Source organism: Podarcis gaigeae, assembly GCF_964106915.1.
Source record: "Podarcis gaigeae genome assembly, chromosome: 15".
Classification (NCBI taxonomy): domain Eukaryota; kingdom Metazoa; phylum Chordata; class Lepidosauria; order Squamata; family Lacertidae; genus Podarcis; species Podarcis gaigeae.
The window spans coordinates 16,812,711-16,837,873 of record NC_139692.1 but is presented as its reverse complement, the minus strand read 5'-3'; the positions used below and the strand labels follow the sequence as shown (position 1 = coordinate 16,837,873).

Here is a 25,163-nt window from a genome sequence, read left to right as displayed (position 1 = left end):
ACAGTTCCTATTTCTTTTAATCTAAACAATCTGGGGGTTACAACAATCCACCCACAGAGAAGGCCTCAGGTACAGAGGAGCCCATGTGTTTGGGGAGCAGGGGAAGGTGAGCTTGGGCTCCATTTTGGGGGGTTTGGTCCAGCACCTGCACAAAGGTGAACGAAGGTTTCACAGCCTAGAGGGCAGTGACGGCTAAGCAGTAGAGGACGGTGGTCGGCTGGGGTCAGGGCGGGGAGACAAAGCAGCTCAGCTTCCCATCAAAACCCACCTCATGGAGCTCCTCACTGCCACCCCAAAACATGACTGAAAAAGCATTGTGAAAACAGAGATTTCTCCACCCCCTGCCTAGTTGCTGCCCCATCCTACCTCAAGTGGGCAGCCATTACCTGCCCGTAAGTTCACAGCCTGCTCTCCTTCCTATTAAAATGGCAAGGATGAAATGAGAAACTCCTGGTGCCCAGGGAGAAAGGAATCTGAATGCAGATGGACAAGGGGTGAGCAGAGAAGGCGAAGGGACCCAGCTTGTTCTAACCTAAGTAATGTTCAAGGTGTTCCATCCTCACCTTCCTGCTGGTGCCTGGCAGTGAGACATTAACACTTCCTCTCCCTCTTCCCTATGCCACCAGCCAGGTTTGGTTTTCCCTAACTCCAGGTGGAAATTGGGGTGGGGCAGGGAAGGTGATAAAAGACAAGGCCACAAATTGTTGCATTCAAAAGTTGACAAAAGCAAGCACTAGGGGAAAGTCCTTTTTTTCCATAGGGAAAGACTGAAAGGGGAAGATGCCAGAACCTTAAATTACTATTTAGCCGCCCCCCCAAGACATTCATCTGAGTCTGTCACATTTCATTCCATTGGAATTTTTTATCACATAATGCCGTTCCCAAGGGGAGACCCTCGTGCCCATTTCTCAGCTTGATAAACCCTGAGCAGTGGAAAGGTTCTCCCTTACCCCCCCTCGCCCCCATACAAGCTGTTGGCAGCACAGCGAGTGCAAGTCTGAGCTACTCAAAATACACATCCATACTGTGCTGTGCTCAGCCTGGGCTTTTTAATTCTTTGATGGTCACTGGCTTGGAGATTCCTTCATTACCTGTATCCAGGGATCTCTATGTTTAATTTCCTCATCAAGCTATATATACACTGACCATCCTGAACCATCAGCAGGCTTTTAAAAGAGAAAAAGACCTGGGCTAAGGTGCCATGGTGATGAAGCCTCAACTCCTAGCATAAGGTGGAGCCATGAACCTTCAGCTGCCTATCACAAGAACATTAAAAAACCATTTAAAAGCCTCTTAAGAGGAGACAAACCCAGAGAGACCCATACGCATCTGCAACCAGAAGGCTTCCTCTGTCAGGATCCCTGACATCAATTTTTAAGTGCAAAAATTAACCCTTGCATTTTTTTATTTTTTCGCCAAGAACAATGCCTGGGTGCAGGCAACCCCTGCCAATCGTCCGGTTCAAGCATACCACCATTGTTGCAAATTTATGCAGCCCCAAGAAGCAAGCCAGAGTGGAAGAGTAAGTAGGAGGTTTGTTTTTTTATGACTGTGATCCCATAATTTTTTTAAAGACTATGATCCCGATCTATACCCCACTCAGAAATGCAAAAATGGCCAGAAGTGCAGAGAGTGGAAGAAACCCCTGAACACCTCTAAGGAATCCATGATTAGTGAACTGACAAATTAGGGAACACGGACAAAGTTGCAGTGTTCAAACTGGCTTAATTCAAGTGAAGGGGTTTCACCCAGGAGGTAGGTAGGTAGGTGAATGGGGGGGATTAGGGGTGGGGGGGGAGCAATGCACACAGCACAGCCTATCTTCACAGTTCAAGTGGACTGGGGGGGCGGCTTCAACTTGCACTGCCGCCACCACCCTCCCTCAGTCAACATGGGCAAGTGCAGCTATCAGTTTTCCCCGTGCACAAATGGCTTCCACAAGATGCCAGGTGGACATCCCCTGGATAAGAACCGCCACCCCTCCCCATTGTTATTTTTTATCCAAAAAAGACCAATTCAAATAATATGTTAAAATGTGGTGGAGTCCCTGGTCCAAGGCTGAGACAGTCACTGTGCAGGCAGATTGAGATGGCTAACTCGTTCCACATGTGAGCACTGTCACAGAACAGTCAAGTTGTTGCAGCCCTCTAGGTGTTGCTGGACTCCAACTCCTGCCCTCCTGGATCATTTGCCATGCTGGCTGGGCCTGGTGGGTGCTGTAGTGCAACAACAGGTTCTCCACTAGTGCTTTTGCAGGAAGGAAGTCTCTGGGGATGGGCAGCAGCTCAGGATCTCCCTTTCCACTGTGTTCCTTCAATACCAGGGCTGGGGAGCCCACCACCCATGACCCAGCTGGCTTCTGTGAGCTGCAGTACAGCAACAACTAGAGGCTGGCAGATTCACTATCCTGTTGAGCTGCCCTTGCTCCGCATTGCCAGAAGTCTCTCCAAAGCACACCCTCCAAGAGGATTTTCCCCCATAGTTTCTTCCAGCCCCAACACAGAATCCAGACTCTTCAGCCTCTGTCACTTTGGACCACGATGGAGACAGTGACCCCAAAACTAAGAGGGATGGAGGGCTGCCTCCAGCCTACAATGGTGACAGAGGGGGGCTCCAGAGGGGACAAGGAAACCACAACTGCAGCACATCAAGGGGTTGCCTAGGTATGCTTTGCACTGCAGAACAAGCCATGGTTTGCCAAAAGGCTGCAGCTGGCCTCGTGTAGGGGAAGACGATGGCAACTTCGCTTGAAGACACTAATCAGAGGAAAAATGAAAAATGGAGGGAGTGGACACCATGAAGCCAGAGGCTGCCAGCGGCCCAGTCATTGCTGGCCAAGCCTTACCTCTGCAGAACTCAGACAGGATTGCTTGGATTCATTAACCCCACTATGGCTGGGCTTCTCCAGCATCTTCCTTGGACTAAAATGCCCTGCAGTCTCTGCTTCCAAGAAAAATACATTTTGTCTTGGGCAAGTGTCTTCCACAATTGTTGCAAAACCTGAGTACTGACTTTTTGGATGACCCAAGAGTTTGTTTCCTTAGCCCCCGCCCCCACCCCTACCCCTCATCTATTTTCAGTAAGCTGCAGGGAGGGACCAGCCCAGCCTAAGCAGATCCCTCCCTCCCTTTCTCCCTCCCTCCCTTTCTCCCTCCCTCCCTCCCATCACACACACTGCCTGTCAGGATCTCTGGTCGCATCCGGCAGGATTTTACAAAAGGTGCTGCTCAACTTCACTCGGGTACACACAAGGCCTCATTTCGGGAGAGCTGCTTCAGCCCTCTGTCCTACTCAGAGTCGAGCACAAGTTTCTGCTGGAGTGACCTTTCTCCGGTCTCAAAGGGAGTTGGGAAGCAGTTACCTGCAGCACCGAGTTCTCTTCCATGCCCTGACGCAGGGCAGATCGGCAACGGTCCTTCCACATAAGCTAATCCCAGTTTGTCAGAGAGAAGGTTCAAAACACAGAAAGAGCCACTTCTTTCTATAGAAGGCAGAGGCCTCTCCCTGCCCAAACACTGTGCAGGGTCCCCTTCTCATCTTCATAAAACACAGGCCAGGTAGGAGCCGGTGGCAGCAGATGCCTCTGTATTGGAGGACCACAACTGGGAGTTCCTACTATGGAGACCTCCGTTGCCTCCATGGAAGAGGAAAGAAGCCACTGGATTGCTCAAGGAGGCTCATCCAGTTTGACATGTCCACACAAATCAGGCAAAGACCAGTAGCTTAGCCAGATAAGCTGGCATCAATTTCTACCTCATCCCCTGTAACCATGTCTTAACACAGGCCCAGCACAGAGAGAGGGGTTCTTGTTAAGCCAACCACCGAAGTCTTCTCCTTCGCGCACTCCCAGGATTTCAAATTCAGGCTGAAGGGAGCGTGGGGGTCTGCATCCCCCGCCACGCCAAGACAGAGCACACAGATCAGCTACAAACAGGGCCATTGTGTGCCATTTGTTCCTCCGGGAGGCAGCGGCATTCACAGTAGCTACGTGGCAAAAGCTCCAAACATCAAACACCAACCATCCAGGTAGGCTCTGGAGGAGAGAGAAACTGGGCTGTGATGTAGATACGGAGTGGGGAAAGCTTCGACAAAAGGGGGCTCCTGGAGAACACTGTTTGACCACTGACGTCTCAGTGCTTGTCCATGGCCAATGTACTCCCGTTGGCCTTGGGTTTAGGCTTAGACTTGAAGGAAAAGCGCTTGATGAGGCGCCGAGAGAAGCTGCCAGATTTTTTCCTGCCAGAGGAGCTAGCACCGGCATTGGGCAAGTCATCATGAGACTGGCTGAGGCCGGCTTCCTTCTGCTTGTTCTTCCTCCGGAAGATGAGTTTGGTGCCACTCCGAAGGAAGTTCACTGCAGCGGGAGAGAGAAACACGTGAACATCCAGGGAACTCTGCCACATCCCATGCCACCACCCTAGCTTCTCCGACGCCAAAGCAATGGGTTGAAGCTCTGCTGAGGTTCTGGGCACCCCCTGGGCACACACTCAGCCTCACCTTTGTGATCTTTCAAGCTCCTGGTCTCCAGAGCACCTGTCGAGCCTGTTTCGGATTCCACATCCTCCAACGAGGGCCTTTCGGAGATGTCCGAGCGCGTCGTCTCATCCAGCTCCCTTTGGGCAGAGTATGAGGCTTCCAGCTGCTGAGTGGCATCAGTGATGCTGTGCCCATATTCAGATATGCCAGTCGCAATGGAGTCATCCTGGAGAGTGGCCTCCAGCGAAGCAGCGTAACCAAGGGAGAGAGCCATCTCGTCTTCAGCAATTGGTACCTGGGGTCAGGTTGGGTTGGTGAGTGAGAAGAACAATCCAACAGAAGCCAAAAGTAGTCACTGTCTCCCTGCCCCTACCCACTGATCAGAACCACCTCTTCCACCCACTTCATCATTCGGAGCTTCCTAAGAAAGGATAGCTGACTCCAAGCAAGTAGATAAGCAGTTACCTTGGAAACTCCTGAGATGATCAGTGTACTTCGCTTTGTCGGGGTCTTTTTGGCAGGTTTATTGGTCAAATCTGTCAGCTGCCTGATTGCCGTCTCGGCCACTGGGTCCAAGCCATTGGACACACGGCTGCTTCCTGGAGGAGACACAAACACACAGATATGCATGGATATAGAAGAGTTATTGTATTGATTTATGGGGCAAGTGAAAAAGGTGTGTAAGACCTTCCTTCTTTGCCACTCCTACTGTCTAGAGCAGGGGCTCCCAAACTTGGGTCCTCAGCTGTTGTTGGACTACAAGTCCCATCATTCCTAACTAGCAGGATCAGTGATCAGGGATGGTGGGAATTGTAGTCTACGAGCAGCTGGAGACCCAAGTTTGGGAAACGCTGGATTGGAGGTCCAAACTGATCGGAACAGATGTTGAAGTGCAGCCTGCTTTTAATATACAAGGTGAGCCAGTTTCTGCACTCTGTCTTCACCCCATCTTTCCTCCAAATGAATTCAGGGTGGTGTATGTGGCTCTTGCTCCCTCCCTTTTTCCCACCTCAATTTTATCATCTGAGCAATCTAAGTAGGTTAGGAAGAGGAGACGGTGACTGGCCCAAGGTCACTCAGTGAGCTGCATGGCTGTGGGGGGATTTGAACCCTGGACTCCCAAGTGCAACACTCTCACAATTACGCTACACAGGCTTCTCAGTGGCTCTTCCTGGTCTCCTCCCAGACAGGAACAAAGCAAGCCAGCAAGAAAATAGTTGAGGAGGAGGACAAGCTTTCCATGGGTTTGTCTCCAGTTGGACCCAAAGGACTCTTCAAGCATTCTCCTGGCACGAGGTGGGGCAGGGAAAGGGATGCCACGTGGCCTAATCCAGGGTCCACTGTCCCTCAGACCTTGTGGGGGGCCAGACTATATTGGTGGGGGAATGAACGAATTCCTATGCCCCACAAATAACCCAGAGATGCATTTTAAATAAAAGTGCACATTTTACTCATGTAAAAACATGCTGATTCCCAGACCATCTGTGGGCCGCATTTAGAAGGCGATTGGGCCTATCCATGGCCTAATCCTTGCAGCTCTTTGCAGTGTGGTCGAGGACAAAAAAAAATGTCTCCCTGATGACTTACTACTACTGCAGGGGGAAGAGCTGGGGCAGCCATTTTCTGGAAGCATTGTGGTCACTTTCTCTGTCACTTCCACCTTCGATGGAGACCTTGAGGGTGAATCTGGGCTCCAGAAGAAAAGGGGTGCAAAATCAGCAAACAAGGTCACAGGACCCAACAGATGCTTCACACACACACACACACACACACACACACACACACACCTTTCCAGGTTTTCTGACAATAGGCATGCGGTTCACTTGCTGGGGAGGTGGAAGACTCCCTGCCCTGATAGAACTCAGTATCCAGTATCCTCAAAGCAGGCGTGCTGTTATATGCCAGAGTGGTACTGCTGCACAGGGCCCAATATCCAAGGGGAAGGCAGGGACTTCAAAACGGAGGGGTTGCTATATAACCCAACAGCCCTGAAGGAAGCTGGCCATTGGGAGAAATCCTTCCCTACCCACCAAGTATGTTTTGCCTGAAAGCGTTGGATGAACTTTAAGCCAAGGCTCACAAGAGCTCAGCCCCAGAAATAGATATCCACACCAGGGACAAGTAAAAGCAGTGAGGAAGTCCTTCTGCCTCTCACAGCACTTGCTGCCAAGTGCATCTCCTTTACAAATCGGTCGCCAGCTACTTGCTGCATCTTTCCAGATCCTGGATAAGATGCTCTGTTTCCAGGAAGGTGTTACTCCCATCGCTATGGCCCATTTGGCAAACAGGCTGGGTTCATAATAAATTGCTGGTGCCTCTCCAGCAACTGCAGGTCCCTCTTGGCTGCCTTTGCCATTCCAGAGGAGCAGACAAAACAGCACCACTGCACTTGTGAATGCATTAAAACACACACACATACACAGAGAGAGAGAGAGAGAGAGAGAGAGAGAGAGAGAGAGAGCGCACTGTGGACACCCTGAAAACAGGGACCCCTTACCAATCTTGCAGTCCATTTTGGGCCTGGACTGGATGGTGGTGACTGTGGTGACGATGGTCCCGTCAGGCATGATGGTGCGGTCCATCTCAATCTTTTTGGTGGGGGTGATGCTGGTTCGCAGCGAAGAGGCCAGCTGAAGCTCTGGCAGTTCCTGATAGAGCAGCTGCCAAGAGAGCCAGATGCAAACGCTTCAGACAGACAGGTGGGGTCACATAGACACACACCGGGGGTAGCACTCAATTCAGGAGCTCCCCCTCAGCAATACCAGCTTTCCTCCAACAGCGGGTGATCTTCTTGCCCCAGAACAGGAAGAGACCAGCACCCCAGAACCTGCCTGCTTTGCTCTTTCTGCAGACATAAAGCTGGCCCAGCCTTGGGAGAGGGATTTGCATGCAGAACAATAACAACAACAACATTTTAATCATTTATTATTATTTATTGAATTTATATACCGCCCTATACCCAGAGGTCTCAAGGCGGTTCACATAAGTTTATATTTATATGCCACCAAACTGGTGGGCGGCTGCCAACAGAATACTAAAAACACAATGAAACATCAAACATTAAATACTCAGGTTTCACCTGCAGCCTCTCCAGGCAGAGCTGAGAGAGACTCCCTGGCCCAAAACTCTGGAGATGCGCTGCCAGTTAGTGTAGGCAATATGAGCGAGATGGACACAAGGGTCTGACTCAGGATGAGGCAGCTTCCAATTGGTTTAGTTGGGAGACAAGGGTCCGTGCCCCTCAAGGGACTGTGGCAACATCAAGGAAGGAGGCTGGTGCCTTTGCTTAATGACTCTGAAGCAGGGGTGGGTGTGGGCAGGGGACCTTCCAGTAAGTTGCAGCTGGACCACTTTGGTCTCAGTCCCTTGCTTCTCCCTCCCCAACATCTGCATACAGAATCTCAAACTGAAAGAGGAAAAGCCCTGCAGAGGCCGCTGGTTATTCTACTCCAGAGATTCCTGCATGGAGTTCTTGCCCCTTCTGCCTGTCACTTCACACTTCACCTCCAGTGCAACGGCTGCTCCTGCAGGCAGCTTCCTGACAGCTCCGGGGGTCAGTGTGTACTGCTGCTGTCCCCGTGGCTCTTTGGAGGGAGAGTCCAGCGGGATAGTGGCAAATCCCAAGAGCACATCTGCAAGAGAGTAGCAACAAAGAGGGAATACAAGTGCTGGCAGCAGCCCATGCTATGCCAGCTAACTTAAATCATAGAAACAGAGCGTTGTAGAGTTCAAAGGGATCCCCAGCGGTCATCTAGTCCAACCCCCCAATCACTGATCCCTTTTTCCAAGTCAGTCTCCAACCTAGCTGCTCCCACTGCCCACTCATCAATATCCAGCCACCACTTCTCAGTGTCCAGCCAGTCCCTGACACCTCATTTGAGAGCCGCCACCGGGCCCAGCAGCCTTGGCCACCCACAGGTCACAGCAATCCTCAGCTCCATGGCTGGTCTCAGAAAATAATTACCTTCTCCAGAACTGCTGCTCCCAAGCACACTCAGCTTCAGCTCTCTGCTCCTCGGTCCAAGCTCCCTGTCCAGGCACAAGAAGAGGAAGCAGGCATTCAGCGGTTTAGAACATTCTCCCTCTGCAAAACACGGGCTCCTTCTCCCATCCTCAAATTTGAGGTCCATGAGTAGTGCTCTCCAGAGTAAGAGGGGAAATGGAAGAGCACCATTTGGGGACAAAGATTAAGGCCTGCTCTGTCCCCTCTGGGTGGAGGTGCTGAAGGGAAAGCATTGAAGTTGTGCAGCAGGACACCCAATCCAAGGAAGCTGGCTGCAAACCAGAGATGGTGCTTCCTACTCCAGACAGCCCTTGGGTTCTGGCCAGCCAACACACCCTTCCCCAAACATGCAAAAGAACAAAAAGGCACTGCTCCTTACAGAACGAGCTTGTCCGCCCACTCCACTTCGGCTGCAGGGCTGGAGCTACTGGCTGGCACCAGCTTCGTCCTCTTCAGCTGCCGGGGGCTGTCCAGCTCTGCCACGCAGCACAGCTGCCCACTTCCTAAAAGGGGCACAGAACAATGCTGGGGTGATGCCATGCAGACACCTGATAAGCCCTGGGAGGGGCTGCCCAGAAAGAAGCAGCAATAGGGGCCACTCGCTGAGCATCAACATGCTGAGCAGGGATTTGTCTTCCCGCCCAACTCACCTGGATTCCCACCCACATCTTTGCACATCTTCAACACATGCATGGCAGACTGGAAAGGAAACCCTGACTCCTAAAGTCACCCATCCCCTGAAATCTGGCTCTCCATTCAGTCTTAACCCTTTGAGAAGCTCAAGTGATGCTGCTTACAGAATCGCCTTAACCCCTTGGCAAGAGGCCTGCTTGGTTCTGCAGGTGAGAGGAAGCAGCCAACGTTGGGTCTTCACACCTAGCCCAAAGCTGGCCAGGATGCTCCATGCCATGCCTTCAAACACAGGTGCTCACTCTCACCCTGCAGAGCAGCCAAAGGCCTGAAACATCCCCTGTTCCTGCATCATACCTCGCGTCTCCTCAGAGCCCAAGTGCAGAGCTCGCAGATGCTGGAGAAGCAGCTTGGGCACCACTGGAGCAGCTGTGCTGGATGGGGACCCCTGGGAAAGTTTATTGCAGGACACCTGAGATAAACAAGGAAGGAAAGCACTTGAGCAAGGAACCACTGACACATACAGTCCCAACTCTCTCCAGTCATGAATGGGGACCTGCAGAGGTGGTTGGACCACAATTTGCATAACTCTCAATCATTGGCTAGCCTGGCTAGGCTTGATAGGAGCTGGAGTTCCAAAACTCCCCATCCTTGCTGCAAAAGCAAATAGCTGACAATAAATGCCAGCTACATCCAAGGGTGTGGAATAATAATAATAATAATAATAATAATAATAATAATGCATTATTTATACCCCGCCCATCTGGCTGGGTTTACTCAGCCACTCTGGGCAGCTCCCAACAGAATATGAAAAGCACAATAAAACATCAAACATTAAAAACTTCCCTAAACAGGGCTGCCTTCAGATGTTTTCTAAAAGTCAGATACTTGTTTATTTCCTTGACATCTGATGGGAGGGCGTTCCACAGGGCGGGCGCCACTACCAAGAAGACCCTCTGCCTGGTTCCCTGTAACCTCACTTCTCACAGGGAGGGAACCGCCAGAAGGCCCTTGGAGCTGGACCTCAGTGTCCGGGCTGAACAATGGGGGTGGAGACGCTCCTTCAGTTATACTGGGCCGAGGCCGATACCAAACTCCCCCCACTCATACTGGGCTAGAAAGAAGAGTCCCCTCACTCAACAGCAAAGAAGCAATTTCCTCCTGGTCCCAAGTGAGGACGTCCATGAGCTTTCCCCTACCACTACCCCCTTACCCAACCCTGCAATCACACAGCAATCGCATGTGGGAAAGACACACCAATGTGGGAAAGATCTTTACCGCATTGCTGCCAGCTACACAGGCCTTCAGATTCACCATCATGGCAGGCTGAGTGCTGACGACAGAGTCCTCAATCAGGTCCTTTATGGTGGACAGGTCCACTTTCCCGTCATTCTCCTGGATCACAAAAATAAGGTCAGAAAACAAGCCCCGAAGGTGGGAAAGACTGCATTTCTTGCAGAGAGTGTTCCCCCCTTTACAGGAAGGTTAAAAAGCAGCTGCAGCCCAAGGGAGGTGTCACCCTCAAGACTTCCACTGACCCCAGGAAAGGAGCTTCTATCAAGTGTTCCACACACACACACACACACACACACACACACAGTTTTACATTTTCTGTTTTACAATTTAAAATACTCATTTAAACATCCTTAAAATATCAGTGACTATCAGTGATATTTTGCATATTTTAATCCCTGCATATTTTACTAAAACAAAACCATTCAGTATTCCACTGCTGTATCCATCAAAACTTATTTACACTGTTGAATTTATCTTAATGCTGCCAACCTTTTCAAGTGTACACATTTCCCCCATATATTCAATAAACGTTTTCCAATCTTCTCTAAAAGTATGTTCTTCTCTTATTCTATATGTTAAATCTGCAAGCTGCGCCCTCCACTGACCCCTGGAAAGGAGCTCCTATCAAGTGTTCCTATAGCACCAGCTGGGTGCCGGGAGTTGTAGAATACAAAGCTTTCATTTGAGCACCCCATGCAATGCAGGTCCTTTCAGGGGCATCCTGAGCAGGTTGCAGAAATGGCTCTGCTGAAAAGCAAGGCAAGTCTGGCAGCACTTTCCTATGCAAAGATGTCTCATGTTATGGAGAATCCACTTTTGCTCCCTCTGAATGTAGCATCGCGTTCGGCAAGCAAGCCCACATAGGTTTGCATGAAAGACAGGGACATATGTCCACCCTGCTGGAGCATGGAGGTGAGCCAGGACAAGCACAGTAGTGAGTTTGGTTCTATTACTGATGGCTTGAATCAGAGTAACAGATTTTCAGCACGCTCCATGTCTTCATTAGCTGACCAGCAGTAGTGGCTGGTAGGTGAAAGCAACTATTTCTAGTTTTGTCCCCATCCTCCTCCCTTTTGAGCTCTACAAGGGGCCAGGGAGGAGGAAGCTGACAGCCAATACTGATTGCTGTAAGGAAGAAGGCAGGCAAGTGGGGGCTGGCTGAAGGTAGACTGAAATGGGGAAGGCAGCCCCCCCCCCCATTTGCCCTGATGGAAAAACATCCACTGCTTGTCACTGCTGAATATTTGTGTTAAGAGCAATACCGCTTTGCAAAGGGTCACCAATCAGCTTCAGCATAATCTGTACTTTTAACTTCCCTCTGACCTCGCTGGTTACAATTTCAGCCCCCATTACCACCGGCAACACTCCCCCATGTGTATATATATCACTGCAGTTTTTAGGAGAAGGCTCCAGGCACTGCATGAAGTGGGCTCTAGGTCCTTAAAGCTTTCAGCATAATGAACTTGTTGATTTCGCCAAGTTGCTTTGCTGTTTCTGCTGCAATCTCACTAGCCTTGCACACACGGTAGCCAAATGAGGGGTGTGCCACTGAGCTTTCTCTAGCAGGAGGGAAGAATTCGAAAGCAGTCATGCATGTGGAATCAGGGCCAGTGGAGTCCTCTGGCTCCCCCCTGCAGAACAGGCGAGTGTGACCTTCCACCTGGCATTGCTCATCTGTTTGTTTGCTCACTTCACGTAGCTGCAGCCTTGGAACGACGGACAGGTTCAGCTCTGGTCTGTCTTTGAATGCCCAGGATACCAGTAGCCCTTCATCTTGAATTTCCTCCAGGTGGATCTCCAACTGGCCCAGTAAAAAAAAAAGTCTTATCGTCATCACCACCGCCATTATCTGCACAAAGATATTTATACCCACCTATTTTGTATAATCTGTAGGCTGGCAATATTCATCTAAAACCACCCAAGTAAACAATATCACAAGCCAAGCTTTTATGCAAAATAGACTTAAGCAAAATAGGCAGAGACCTCTACCTGCAGACCCGCCCAGGCACAAAGCCTGCTAGCAGCAGCCTCTGCCCACAATAACTCAGAGGGTGGCCCAGGGCAAACTCCCTGGCAGGGGAGAAACACAGAGTGGTGGAGTGGACAGGGGTGGGAAGGAGAGAAAGCCCCAGACCCCAGACCCACAGTTACCTGGGCCTGCAGCACAGCCAAGGTGACGTGATAGGTGTCCATGGAAACGGCAGCTGGAGACTGCTGAGTGACTGAGACAGGGAACTGCAGGGTGCTGGCAGAAAGGTGGCAACACAACATCTGGAAGGAGAGACGGGAAGGGAGAGATGGTCATTGTGCCCAGCCGGAGGGCCAGCCAGAAGGCAGGTGACAAAGAGCAGCAGGCAGGGAAGACGGTTCAGGGGAACATTCAGGGGTCTGTTGTTACCACTACGCCCAGTCCCAGACACCTCCATTTGGGTACAACTAGGGTCAGCTGGTAGGGGAGAATGATTCAGCTACCCTTATATTTTTATATGTGCTGGAAGCCACCCAGAGTGGCTGGGGAAACCCAGCCAGATGGGCCGGGTATAAATTTTATTATTATCATTATCATTATTAGGGAAGCTTTTAATGTTTGATCCATTACTGTATTTTAATATTTTGTTGGAAGCTGCCCAGAGTGGCTAGGGAAGCCCAGCCAGATGGGCAGGGTATAAATAACAAATAATAACAAATAACAAATGATAATTATTTTCCCAACTACATCTCTCTCATTTTATACATAAACATAAACCCTGCACTCAAGCATGTGGCCTTGGAAGGAACACCTCTCCCACCCCCATTCCCCCTTGCATGCTTATGGTGCAAAGTGGGGGACACTCATTCTCTCCACAGCAAATGTGTTTCTCCTCATGCCTGCTGACAATCATGGGTTCTCTTCTGATTTCCTGCCCAGATTCTGCCCTGGTCTTCCCCATGTCACGGCAGGAGCTTCCAGCCTCTGCTGCTGCGGCAATTAAACATTCATGCAAGACCCACTGCCAAGATCCTGCACAGAACAGCTAACTCTTCTTTGATCGCCTGTTGGCCTCCGCCTGTTTCTCGTGATGCAACTTGGTATCTTTCCTTCCCTGTCGCTCTCACACCATCTCTCTCTAATCACTACTAACTTCTCCTTTCGGACCTTCCCTGACCGTTTCCTCCCTCGCGGTCCCTGGGGGTGGGGGTCTTAAACATCACTAACCACAACTCAGCCCTGGACTCTAAAAGCCAAAACCAAAGCAGTGAAATGTGTGAAGCAGGGAGGAAAGTTGTGGAGGCAGTTCATTTGGCCATATACAGAGTGTACTCCCATAGCTCATGCCCACATGCCTCAAATTATGGGGTTTTCTGTGGCTCCATACTTTGTTTTTTATATATACACATTTTTATTGATTTTTTAACATATCAGTTCCAACAGTCATACAACATATCTTCTCATCTTATACAATGTTTTAGACTTCCGTAAACACCTCTGATGATTTTTCGTTCTTTATCACTTATTCTGCATTTCTTAATTTCTATATTGCATTTAATTATCCTTAACTAATAATTCTTTTCATATTTCAAATAACCCACCTTACAAAACTTGTTGCAGTCCTACTAGCGTAATCTGTTCATCACAATTACTTTTCAAATAGTTCATATATTTACTCCAGTCCTCTAAGAATCTCTGATCCTGCAGGTTTCGAATCCTTCCTGTTAATTCATCTAATTCTGCATAGTCCATCAACTTCATCCTCCATTCTTCTTTTGTCGGTAATTCTTATTGCTCTGTGGCTCCATACTTTGAGGTAGTCATTGTGTTTGACCTTCTCCAAAATATTCCCTTCCCGATTCTCTGCCTCACAGCCCCACTGTCTATGGGGAATCCTTTTCAGACAGAGGGCCACACATTCCCTTCTAGGCAGCTGTTAAGGGCCACATGCCGGTGGTGGGTGGGGCCAGAAGAAAAGTGGGTGGAGCATGTTATTTTGACTTCCATACAGTAGGCTTGCTTCCACACATACTCAAACATACCCCTCTAACGTCCACCCAGACAAGCAACAATATCAAAGGGCACATTCCAGCATGGAAAAAAACTTTCAAGGATGACATGGAGCAGGATCTGTCAGGGGTGTGGCCTAGGAGAGTCCCAAGAGCTGGATAGAGAGGCCTGCAAGGGCCACATTCTACCCATGGTTCTGAGGTTTCCCATCCCTGGTCTTGGTTGAATGTTAGATTGGTAGTTTTCAGCAGGTATGTTTTCATCTGACACTGAAAGGGTCAAGAGCATCTGTCAGGAGGTCCGTGTAGCTTCTGAGGCTGCCAAATCTTCCTACTCAGACTAAATAAAGCTGGGCAGGCCCAGGGCAGACGCCCCTTTAAGCAACCACGATTTCAGGAGTGCAAATTAACACAGGAATCTGCAATCCAAAAACGGAGCCTGAACATTGCAAAGAATGGCAGGAAGAGGGCAGTGCAGCTGTCTGGATCAGGGCGGCTTTCCAGTGGTTTGGTTCTGAGCACTGAAGGCCAAGGTGAAGACCGGCAGCAAATTCCCATTGGCCTTTGCTGCTCCCCCCTGAACTAACATTGTGCTCCCCTCTAAAGGTGGTGGCAGGGAAAAGTAACAGTACAAGGATCAGAATGTGACAGCAGTAGCCTACCATACTGCGATCCGACTGGTCTGTGCACGTCACGTGGTCAATCTTGACAGCCGGTAGTTGCTGAGGACTCTCCTCAAATGTAATCTGGACTGAGCTCTGGGTCAAGAAGAAAAACGTGTTACTCCCCAGGCCGAGAAACCCCAACACAAATAGGTGAAAATGGGTGCATATCTACATAGGCAAGGCAAGCCTTGCCACACCAGCCATGGCACAGGGGATGGGCAGAGGCATTTCACAAGGCTCACGGACCACCAAGGAATCCCCTGCAAGCATCCAGATATTACTGTCCTCCAGCTCCCATCAGTCCAAGGCAATGTGGCCAATGGCATTGTAGGAGTCCAGCAACATCTGGAAGGCCACTGTTTCTCCACCTCTGGCTTATGGACTCAGAATTGACTTTCAAGCCAGTTATTTCCAATTCTCAGTCCATAGAGAAGACCTCCCCACCGAGTTATAGTCCAAAGAAGCTTGAGAACCCCCAAAGGAAGCATCTAATAATAAGGCTTTGCATAATGTGTTGTAAACTGCTTTGAGATTTTTTTCCTTTAAAATATAAAGCAGTTTAGAAATTAAATGAATAATAATATATCACCACAAAAACACTCTGTTGTGGCATCCATAACCTATGTTTAAGATGCCATTTGGCAATTCACTTATATATCTGATTTTCTAACACTGCTCTCCCCCCATAATTCAGTGGGGGAAAGGAAAACTTGACTTCACTGCAGAAGTGAGAATGAAACAGGAGAATTCCAGATTCAAGTGGTACTGGGGCAGAGGGAGGGAGGACCACACAGGTTGCAACCATAGTTTCTGGCAGGGGTTGTGTGCAGCTGAATAGAAACACAATGGGGAAATTTGGCAGGTGAAGCTTCCCCCAGATGTAATCAATCAGAAGTCTGTGCTATTTTGACCCGATAAGCACCATGCAGAAACTAGATCAGGCAGCCCCGAATCAATAACTCCTCTAACAACAGCCCTGCAGTGGTTGCCTGTTTGGAAAGAGAAGAGATTGCTATGCCCTGCTGGGCAGTTCCTGGCAACAAGGCAAAAGCGAAGGCAGGAAAAAAAGAGTTCTGTGCTTCACAAGCAGCAGGGAGAGTTCCCAGTTTGCTGCAGTTCCTCCTCTCAAGGTATTATTTACTGTGTGCCCAGCAGCCAAGGAACTGCTGTGAAAGCAGCACTCCCCTCCATTCAAATCTCAGATCCGTAGGCTGGCCAAGGCAAGCAGGTTAAGCAAAGGCAGAGTTGCCATGGGAGCCGGGGGGGGGGGGAGCTGGCCCAGCGAGTGGCAGCACAGAGGCTGCCTCCGCACTCTGCAGGACCCTGGCAGTCACGTTGGACAGTGTCTGAGCAACTAGAGGCAAGGAGAGGCTGGCTGGCTGGCTGGCTGGCTGGCTGCTGCCCTCCAGTTTGTTGAAGTGCCCCTTTCTCTGGACGCTGGGATCCACTGAGGCAGATCCACTCACAGCCTTTCTCTGCTGCCACCAACTGGCTGGGACTCTCCCCAAACAGGCCTTGATCTCCAGGGAGAAATGCAAACATTGGTTGCTGGCAGTGAATTCCACTCTGCAAGAGGGCTTACTGTGGCAGCCCCAAGAAAGCAGCTTAGCCCAACCTGGAGCAAAACAGGTTTGGTTGGTCAGGTGCCATTGCCCTGCAGGGAGAGCAAGGGAAGGCCTCCCTGCCCCCAGTCAGAGGCACTCAGACCATCCTTGCCAGGCCAAACAGACGCTGCTGCAACCTTCCCTCTTCCTCTTCCCCAGCCCATCGAAGCACACAGCAAGGAAGGCCAGCTCTTCCCTAGCTCTTGGGGTTGTTCAGCTCTCTTGTTGATCCAGCCACATCTCCACCAAGGCCTTCTGGACAATTCCTGGATCCAGAACAAACTCTTGGTCCTTAGCAAAGCTGCCTTATAATGAATCAGACCATTGGCCCATTTAGCTCAGTGCTGCCTACACAGACTGACAGCAGCTCTCCAGGGTTTGAGGCAGGGATTCCCTCCCAGCCTTACCTGGAAATGCTACAGTACCTGCATGAAAACCCCGTGCTCTACCACTGAGCTATTTGGGACTTTCAGGCCATACTCCCTTCCCCATCAAACTTTCTGCAAGCATCTACCAAGACATCCCGTTCATTCCGCCATCTGCTTCCAACAACTCCACCCATCTGGTGGCCCTAGAGCACCTCTATGTTCCTTCTAATCCTTCATCATGATCCACTTGTTCTATATGGCCTTTGGCACCATCCCTCAAGTCCTCTCCTCCCCTTCTGAAACCCAAGGTCATATAATTGGAGACACAACCTCCTATCCATGAGTTTCACTTCCACCTTGTCTTCAACCTTTAGCTTGCCCAGGTCCCTGCCCAGAAAGACTCCACAAAGCACCACAAACACTGAGAGCATAACAACAAACAACCCGGGCAGGTCTCCCTAGAAAGACACAGGTACACCTTCAGAGGATGCTTAGACATGCCCCACCCCCCAAAAAATCAGTGCAAGGTTGTTGTGTGGATGCAGACTGAAGCATCCAACAGCATGTGTGCATCGGTTCTTCTGCTGGTTTACAAAGGCCGAGATGCCTATAAGGCAAGCATCTCTTTTTCACAAGGTTTCGGCTCCCCTGGGATTAATCTTCCCCCAACTAACTAACACCAAAAAAGCCATTTATATTTATAGTATGCCACACTCTCTGGGAGAGACCAGCCTCACACTGGTCGCCTGATTCCTTGACAACCTTCTTCAGCATAACATATTTATTTCTAATTTCCAAATGTCTTTCTGCATGACTGCATCATTAAATATCAGGGTGGAAAACCATACAAATAACCACGAAAGTGACTGGCTAGTTAAAGAAAAAGAAAGAAAAAAATGTGAACAGCTGCACAGCATAATAAAGCCAAGAGGTGCATGGAAGTTAGCAGCATGAATGCCTGCTGGAAGCATCTTCCCAGCTCATGGGACAAGTGACACTAAATTCCTGACTTCTGATTGAGGCTGGTTGGACCTGTATACCACAGGGGACAACTATAACTGTGCTCCTGCAGATGATCAAGCAGTGATACAAGGGCTCAGATGGTCCTCAAGGTATGCTGGGCCCAAGCTGTTCAGGGCTTTGTGCATCAACACAAGAGCCTTGAACCTACCCAGGTAGCTCATGGGTAACCAGTAGAGATATATTAGCAGAGGCGTCACATGCTGTCAGCCACCTGCCCTCACCAGCAATCTAGTCACTAGCTGGAGTTTCCAGACACATTGCAGTAATCCAGTCTAACGCATGGACTACGTTGGGTATCATGAGGCTTCAGCAGCTGTTTGCTTGTCTTGTGGAGTGGAGCCCATTGTGACCAACTTGGTGAATCCATGACTTTTTGTGTGGAGCGGGGGAAGGGGGTCTTGTGGCTCTTCTGAAAGCCAAGCAGGTATAAAACCCAGAGATCCATTCTGGAAGGGAAGCACCTTGGACAGCAGCCACCTCTAGCCTCCAGGATTCTGAGGGCAGTAGCTCCAGGGCACCACTGCTCAACTGGCACAGAGGGCACAAGATCAATCGTGAGCCTCCATTCTCTCCAAACGGTGCCTCTTGTGCCAGCTCATAACTAGAAAAGGCCTAGAGATAGGTAGGTTTGGATTTGTTCCGAAAAAGGAAAGTCACGGAAACAGGAACTGGGTAAAGAGAAGGCTGCAGAGGATGGCAAGCATGCAGGGCTATTGGGGTCTCTAAGCCACAAAGCCCCTAGGATGGAGGGAAAAGGAGCCCAATCCTGCCCTGCTCCAGTCAGCTCTGAGCACCATCAAATGACTCACACAAGTTCTCCGAATTGGCAAAATTCAGCAACATTCTGACAAGGGCAGTTAAACACTTTAAAGCTTGGAGATTGAAGTCAAGCCCTTTTCATTGTGGCCAGTAGAGGTCTACTGTTAACCTTACCATGATCCTTATCATGTCCTCACAGCGACAGAGACATGCCACCATGTATGTTGCCAGCTCTATTTTATCTCACGTTAACTGGCTCAGTATAAGGCAGCTTCCAATCTGTCCATCATCTGCCCCAGTACTGTCTCTTTTGACTGGCAACAGCCCACTGGAGATGTCAAGAGCTGAAAGGCCAAGCAAGGGCTCTGCTACCACTGAGCAAGGCTCCTTCCCCAAAGGGCAGGAATAGTGATCCCTGGACTGCTCTAACAAGACAGAACAACACAGAAGGAGCAGAAGCCACCATCTAAAAGAAATGTGAGAATTTAACACAAGAGAAAGCAACCATAAAATGCAATCAGGGCTATTTCTCTAGAAAAAGAGGTGCTGGAGCTCACCACAAACTTTCCCCTTGTTCTGTAAGAATGGCAATGGTGCTCACCTGAGAAGCGCCAGAGCTGAGCTCTGGCTGAAAAAAAAAGCCCTGGATGAAATAAAAATGCAACCTAGGAAATATACAGTTGGTTTCTGGTATGGTTTCATTAAAGCCAATAAAAACAAAAACTTGAACATGAAAAATTATGAGAATTCTAAACCCATTACAGTGGTACCTCAGGTTACATACGCTTCAGGTTACAGACTCTGCTAAGCCAGAAATAGTGCTTCAGGTTAAGCACTTTGCTTCAGGATGAGAACAGAAATCGTGTTCCAGCGGCGTGGCAGCAGGAGGAGGCCCCATTAGCTAAAGTGGTGCTTCAGGTTAAGAACAGTTTCAGGTTAAGTACGGACCTCCGGAACGAATTAAGCACTTAACCTGAGGTACCACTGTACTATTGGATTGATGTGCCTGGAAAACACAGCAATATCAAGAGAACCAGCAAAATCTAGAACTCTTGAATACTCAGAATATTCAGGAAGGGACAGAAAGCCTGCAGAGTATGACCCAATATCTAGAAGTAAGGTTTCTTCTTTCATAAATTAACCCTAATCTGGTTGTGTAGGGTTCCCTGCATGCCTTCCAGAAATCCTGAGATGCATTGTCACCTGAGCAAGATGCTTGTGAACAACAAAGACTTCTATTTCATAAGTCCCAAGAATGTGATTCCCATCTGCTTGGGCAGCAATAATGCTTTAAGTCATTAAAATATGAGCAGGAAAGATGACAGAAGTTCGTTGAGTCAGCTGTCTGTGGTAAATCACTGGAAGATGTGAAGCCCGATGCCTCAGTCCCAAAATGAGGAACTTCACACTCCCAAATGCAAACAAAGCTTGGCCTCAAACAGAATGGGAATGGCTCTTGCTGTCTCCTTCCTGCACATGCTGGTGGAGAATGAGAGGGAAATGTTGAAGCAAAAGATGTAGAATATTAAGTCTAGTGCACTGGGAAATGCAAAAAGGGAATGAGAGGTGGGGGGAAAGAGGAAGAGGAGTTCCACATACATACACATCTTTTCCACCCAGCACATTTTTAAGGATTTTCATTTTCATAAAACTAAAATTGTTAGCCGCCCTGAGCCCGGCTTCGGCTGGGGAGGGCGGGATATAAATAATTTATTATTATTATTATTATTATTATTATTATTATTATTATTATTATCCAGTTCTCATTAGCTCTCTCTCCCCCCAATCATCCCAGGGTTTTTGTTTTTTCCATAAGATAGATTTTTGTATGGCTTCTCTACAATTCAAATGGCTAAGAGGGGGAAACTGTGACATCAGAAGGAGCTAAAAATAATCCTATCCAGAGGGGACCTGAGATCAGTTGCCTCCAAAAGAACATTTATCCCAGATTCCTCTTGGATTTTCAGAGGGAGAGAGAGAAGTTTTCATCACTGATTGCACAGAGAAGGATCCAGCCTTAAGCCCCTCCTTGCTCCCCAGATGAAAGATCATCATCATCATTGCAGTCATTGTGGATTAGGCGGGGGGGGGGGGTTAGAGAGAAAAAGCTTCTTATTAAGAGGCCAGAATGTTTTCAGTGGCAAATCACCAGAGCCCATAAGTACTCTGCTAAAACTGAATTTCACCTATGTTAAACGAGAGGGCTTGACTGGTAGTACACCTGATTACTCAACAGTGGACAATTCCTATTCCTAAACATGTCCTTTTTTTGTTTTAGCTTATTTTGATGGTTTAAAATCATCCAGAGGACACAAAGGAGATAACTCGGACAAGCACAAAATGATCAAATACCAAAGGAAAGTAACCAGTCTAATTTAAAACCATGAAAAAAGCTGGCATTGAAGAACTCTCAGGATCAGACTTTGGACAGCTTCTGGAGTAACAGAGTTCTGCAGGTGTTGAGAGTGCCCTGTGGTGCCCTTGCCATCTGGATCCAAGGCACCAATGATAGAGACACTCTCAGATAAGCAGAGATAACAGCAGCAGCAACATCAGCAGCTGTTTCTCAGGTATAGAGCACTGAGCTCCCATTTAAGCTTGCACCATCATTCATCAGCCCTGTCATTGGGGAAATTTAAGCAACGCCAGCAGGATCCTAAGAGGCCTTGAGCAGAGCAGCCTCCTCTTTGAAAAGAAGCTCCACAAACAGGGTCGGTCCCTTCTGGAGACCCCCCCCCCAAGCTTCTGCCTATCCTGAAAAGCTGGAGGAGTTGCACCACTATCTTGGAAACTGGTTGCCAGGCATGGAATATTCCAGCTATGCCAAGAGAGTCCAAGCAGACATGCAGGGCAGGTTGTTGGGACCACAGAGGAAAGATGGAGCAAGCAACTGGACTTAGGATGCTCTTTAGCAAAATAAAAATAGGAATGCTTTGGTGTCTCATATTTGTCAGCTTCCTTACATAATATCTGTAATGAAAAATGACCCCAATACCTACATGAGGTTTGGTCACATGAAACCTGCTTGTTTTTGAGAGCACAGAAGCACCTCACAAATGGCAGGAAAGGCTCCTGCCCGGTTTCTCACGCTGATCAGCTGACAGCTTGCAAGCGTGATTAGGTTTCCGCCCTGCCACTGCAAAGGTCATTACTGGTTGCTCTTTCAATCTGGCTCCGGTTTAAAATTCAGATCTTGCGGAAACAGCCAGAGCTGCCATCTTTATTCTATTCCTTTTGCTTCTAACATTGCCTCCCACCCAGCGAGCTAGTCATGCCTGCTCCCTTATCAATCTCCTCACTCTGGCTAGTTATGAGCAGATTTCTCAAGTAGGTGGGTGTGAACCTAATGCATATCCTGAGTTCTTCCAACAGGCTTCCAATAGGCTTCACCTAAGAGGATTTTTCTGCCTGGGAATCTGTCTAGTGCAGGAAACCATGCATATAAATCATAACATATTGATATTTTGTTGTATATAGCATAGAATTGTGGAGTTGGAAAGGACACTGAGGATCATCCAGTCCAACCCCCGCAATACAGGAATATGCAGCTGTCCCATACAAGGATCGAACCTGCAACCTTGACATTCTCAGCACCATGCTCTAACCAACTGAGCTATCCTGTGTGTCCAAGAAAGGCATTCATGGCTCCCAGCCTCTGTACAGGTAGCAAAACAGAGAGGCACCTGTGACGTGCTATGGAGCACAGCAAACAAATTGGAATGGATTCAGAGGACGCCAAAAAAGATGGAATGGAAAGCAAGTTGTCCCCTGAGGAAAGTTGAAGGAACAAGGTAGGTTTAGCTGGGAAAAGAGAAGACTGAAGAGGAGGAAGAATATGGGAGTACAGTACTCTTTTTGCAGGCAAGATGCAAAGACTGGCGTTCTCTGCAGCTCCAAAAGGCAGGGCTAGACTAAATAACCTTACATTACAGGAGGGGAGATTTGGGCTGAAAACGAGGAGAACCCATTGGATTGTAAGAGCAGCTTGGAAACAGGACCAACGACCCTGGATGGGTAGCTGGGCTCTCTCCTGCTGGAAGTACTTGAACAGAGGCCACCCAGGGAGGTGGGTGAAGCAGCAGCAGCTCTGGATTTCTAGCACTGAAGGAGTGGTGCTGGACAAGGTGTCCCTCCCTAGTTCTAGGTACACACAAGACTCCCAAGGAAGAGTCACCAACTCCCAGAGGTCACCATTACTCCAGTTTTAGAGATGGGGAATCACAAGTACTGGTTGGCCCACATCTACTATGCAAGTTTATGATGAAGCTGCCCTGCGCTAGCTTAGACTCACTCTCACCATCAACATATTTGTAGCCACACCAAATAGGGCGACAGGAATGCAACAGTATCAGAAGACAGCTTGCATTTCCTTTAACAGGATGCTGCGTGCAATGGGTGCTGGGGCAGAAGAGACTTAGCAAGAGAGGGAAAACTCACACAGAAAGCCTTTTGTTGGGAAGGTGGAAGATCCAAGCGAAGACTGAAGCAGGAAGCCCTTATAGATACAGGACCTTCACCCCAACACCACCACAAAGGAAGGTGCTTTCTGTCCATACACAACTAGGAAGGAGCATGCCTGCTGCCACTGCAGTTTTCCTTTGGATTTGGTATCATTTACTTTAAACAAGATGCAAGTGAAGGTTTCAGTTTGCACTGGGAGGAGTCAGCCTGGCCTCTTGTATATACCAAAATGCCACTGGCCAGGCAGCCAGGAAAGTGGGGTGCCTTCCCATTGTGCTAATATGCCTTCTTAAAGAGCAGCTCCCCCCCCCAAAAAAAGGAAGATGAACCCAACTCCACCCTGTTATCAGTGCAATGCTCTTTAGTATAATTGCAGTCTTTGTATTTTGCCCTTGTTTGCAAACTTTTGCCACCCCAGAAGGAATTGCAGTGACCTTTGGCTGATGTAACGAAACGCTTGATTATGTTGTTTACAGAAACAGCAAGGAAGAGGGTTTGGTTCCAGGAGCCTGCCAGCCGGAGTCCCAGCACCTGCAAGACTGAGAAGCCCAGGAAGTTTGATGCGCAGATCCCTGGAGCCGCCCCCACCCCAAGCAACCTCATGCAAGCAGATGGCACATGCATCCCTTTCCTCCCCTGCTTCTTTACTGGTGCCAGAGTCAAACTGGTTTACTCTCCAGGAAAAATCAGGGCTGACTTTCCATTTATTGCCATTTTTAATGGAATAACGCCTCCCACATTTTAAAAAATAGGCATTTCGAAATTAGAGGAAGGGAAGAATATGCGAAACCTTTTATACACCAATCGGAAGGGAAGCAGCTTTGGGGGCTTTTAGGGTCCCCAAAAGGAGAAAGGAAAGGCACATATAAGCAAGAAATAAAAACTTTCGCCTCCCCTCCCTCTCCGAAGGACAGTGCCACGGTAAAGCGACCCTGCCCCGGTCGCTGCTGCTGCCCTAACCTCTGCGGGAAATGGGCCTGGCCGGGGTGGGTGGACAGCGCCGGCGAGGACCCTGCTGCTTAGCAGGGCAACATGCGGGGGCGGAAAGGGAGCTCTTGGCGAAGGCGGCGGCGGCGGCGTCAGGGCAGCTACATGGGCAGAAAGTGGAACCCGCGCCGCTTTCGTCTTTGCTGCTGCGCTTGGCTATCGGGCTGAACCAGCGGCAGGCTTGGGGACCGATCTCTGAACACGTGCAGAGCGCCTCCCTCTGGGATCGGGTGCCACCTCGCGCAGGATTCAGCCTGGGATGCCCCTTTCTCCGCGGGGTCCGGGAAAGAGCAGGCAGTCGAGGAAGGCTGGCACGATGCCCAGGTGGCTCACCTGTCACCCTCTCGGTGTCACCCTCCGAGGGCGCTGCCCAGACGCACCGCTTGCCCCTCCCCACCGGGACCCCCTGGAGCCGGGCAGCCAAGCGCCTGCCCCCGCAGCCTGGGCTGGCAGGAGACCCGCTCCTCGCCCCGCCCCGCCCCTGCTTACCCCGTGCCGGCGGGCCTGCTCGTTGAGGGCTCTCAGCCAGGCTCGCTGCCAATTCTCGCGGAAGGCTCGGAAGGCGAAGAGCGACGCCAGCAAGCCGCGGGCCCCCGCCGCCGCCGCCCCCTCGGAGCCGGCCGCTTCCCGGGCCGAGCCCAGGCGCCGCAGGGATGCCCAGAGGCCGGCGGCCGCAGCCGCAGCTCGGCCCCGCGACGGCAACGGCGCCTCCTTCTCCGGCCGGCGCCGTCCTCGCCACAAGCCGCGGGCGAACTGCAGGAGCCAGGCCGAGACCGTGAGCAGCGAGGCGGCGAACAGCAGCACCAGCGCCGCCCAGCCCAAGCTCAGCCCCGGCTCCGGCTCCGGCTCCGGCTCCATGGCGGTGGCTCACGGGGCGTCGCGGCACATCGCGCTCCCTCTCGGGCAGGGGCGT

The 25,163-nt window shown here is 49.9% G+C and overlaps 1 protein-coding gene across 1 annotated transcript; it reads right to left on the bottom strand.

Moving 5' to 3' along the window:
* Positions 1-3,160: 3,160 nt before the first annotated feature.
* Positions 3,161-25,108, bottom strand: C2CD2L (C2CD2 like; the record flags this gene model as incomplete). Its single annotated transcript, XM_083713993.1, has 14 exons — positions 3,161-4,354; positions 4,498-4,771; positions 4,942-5,075; positions 6,064-6,162; positions 6,974-7,136; positions 7,981-8,108; positions 8,441-8,505; positions 8,859-8,982; positions 9,467-9,581; positions 10,388-10,504; positions 12,096-12,206; positions 12,557-12,676; positions 15,046-15,141; positions 24,740-25,108. 14 exons carry the CDS (start codon positions 25,106-25,108, stop codon positions 4,131-4,133), a joined length of 2,139 nt encoding a protein of 712 aa, XP_083570119.1. The 3' UTR covers positions 3,161-4,130.
* Between the last annotated feature and the right edge of the window lie 55 nt (positions 25,109-25,163).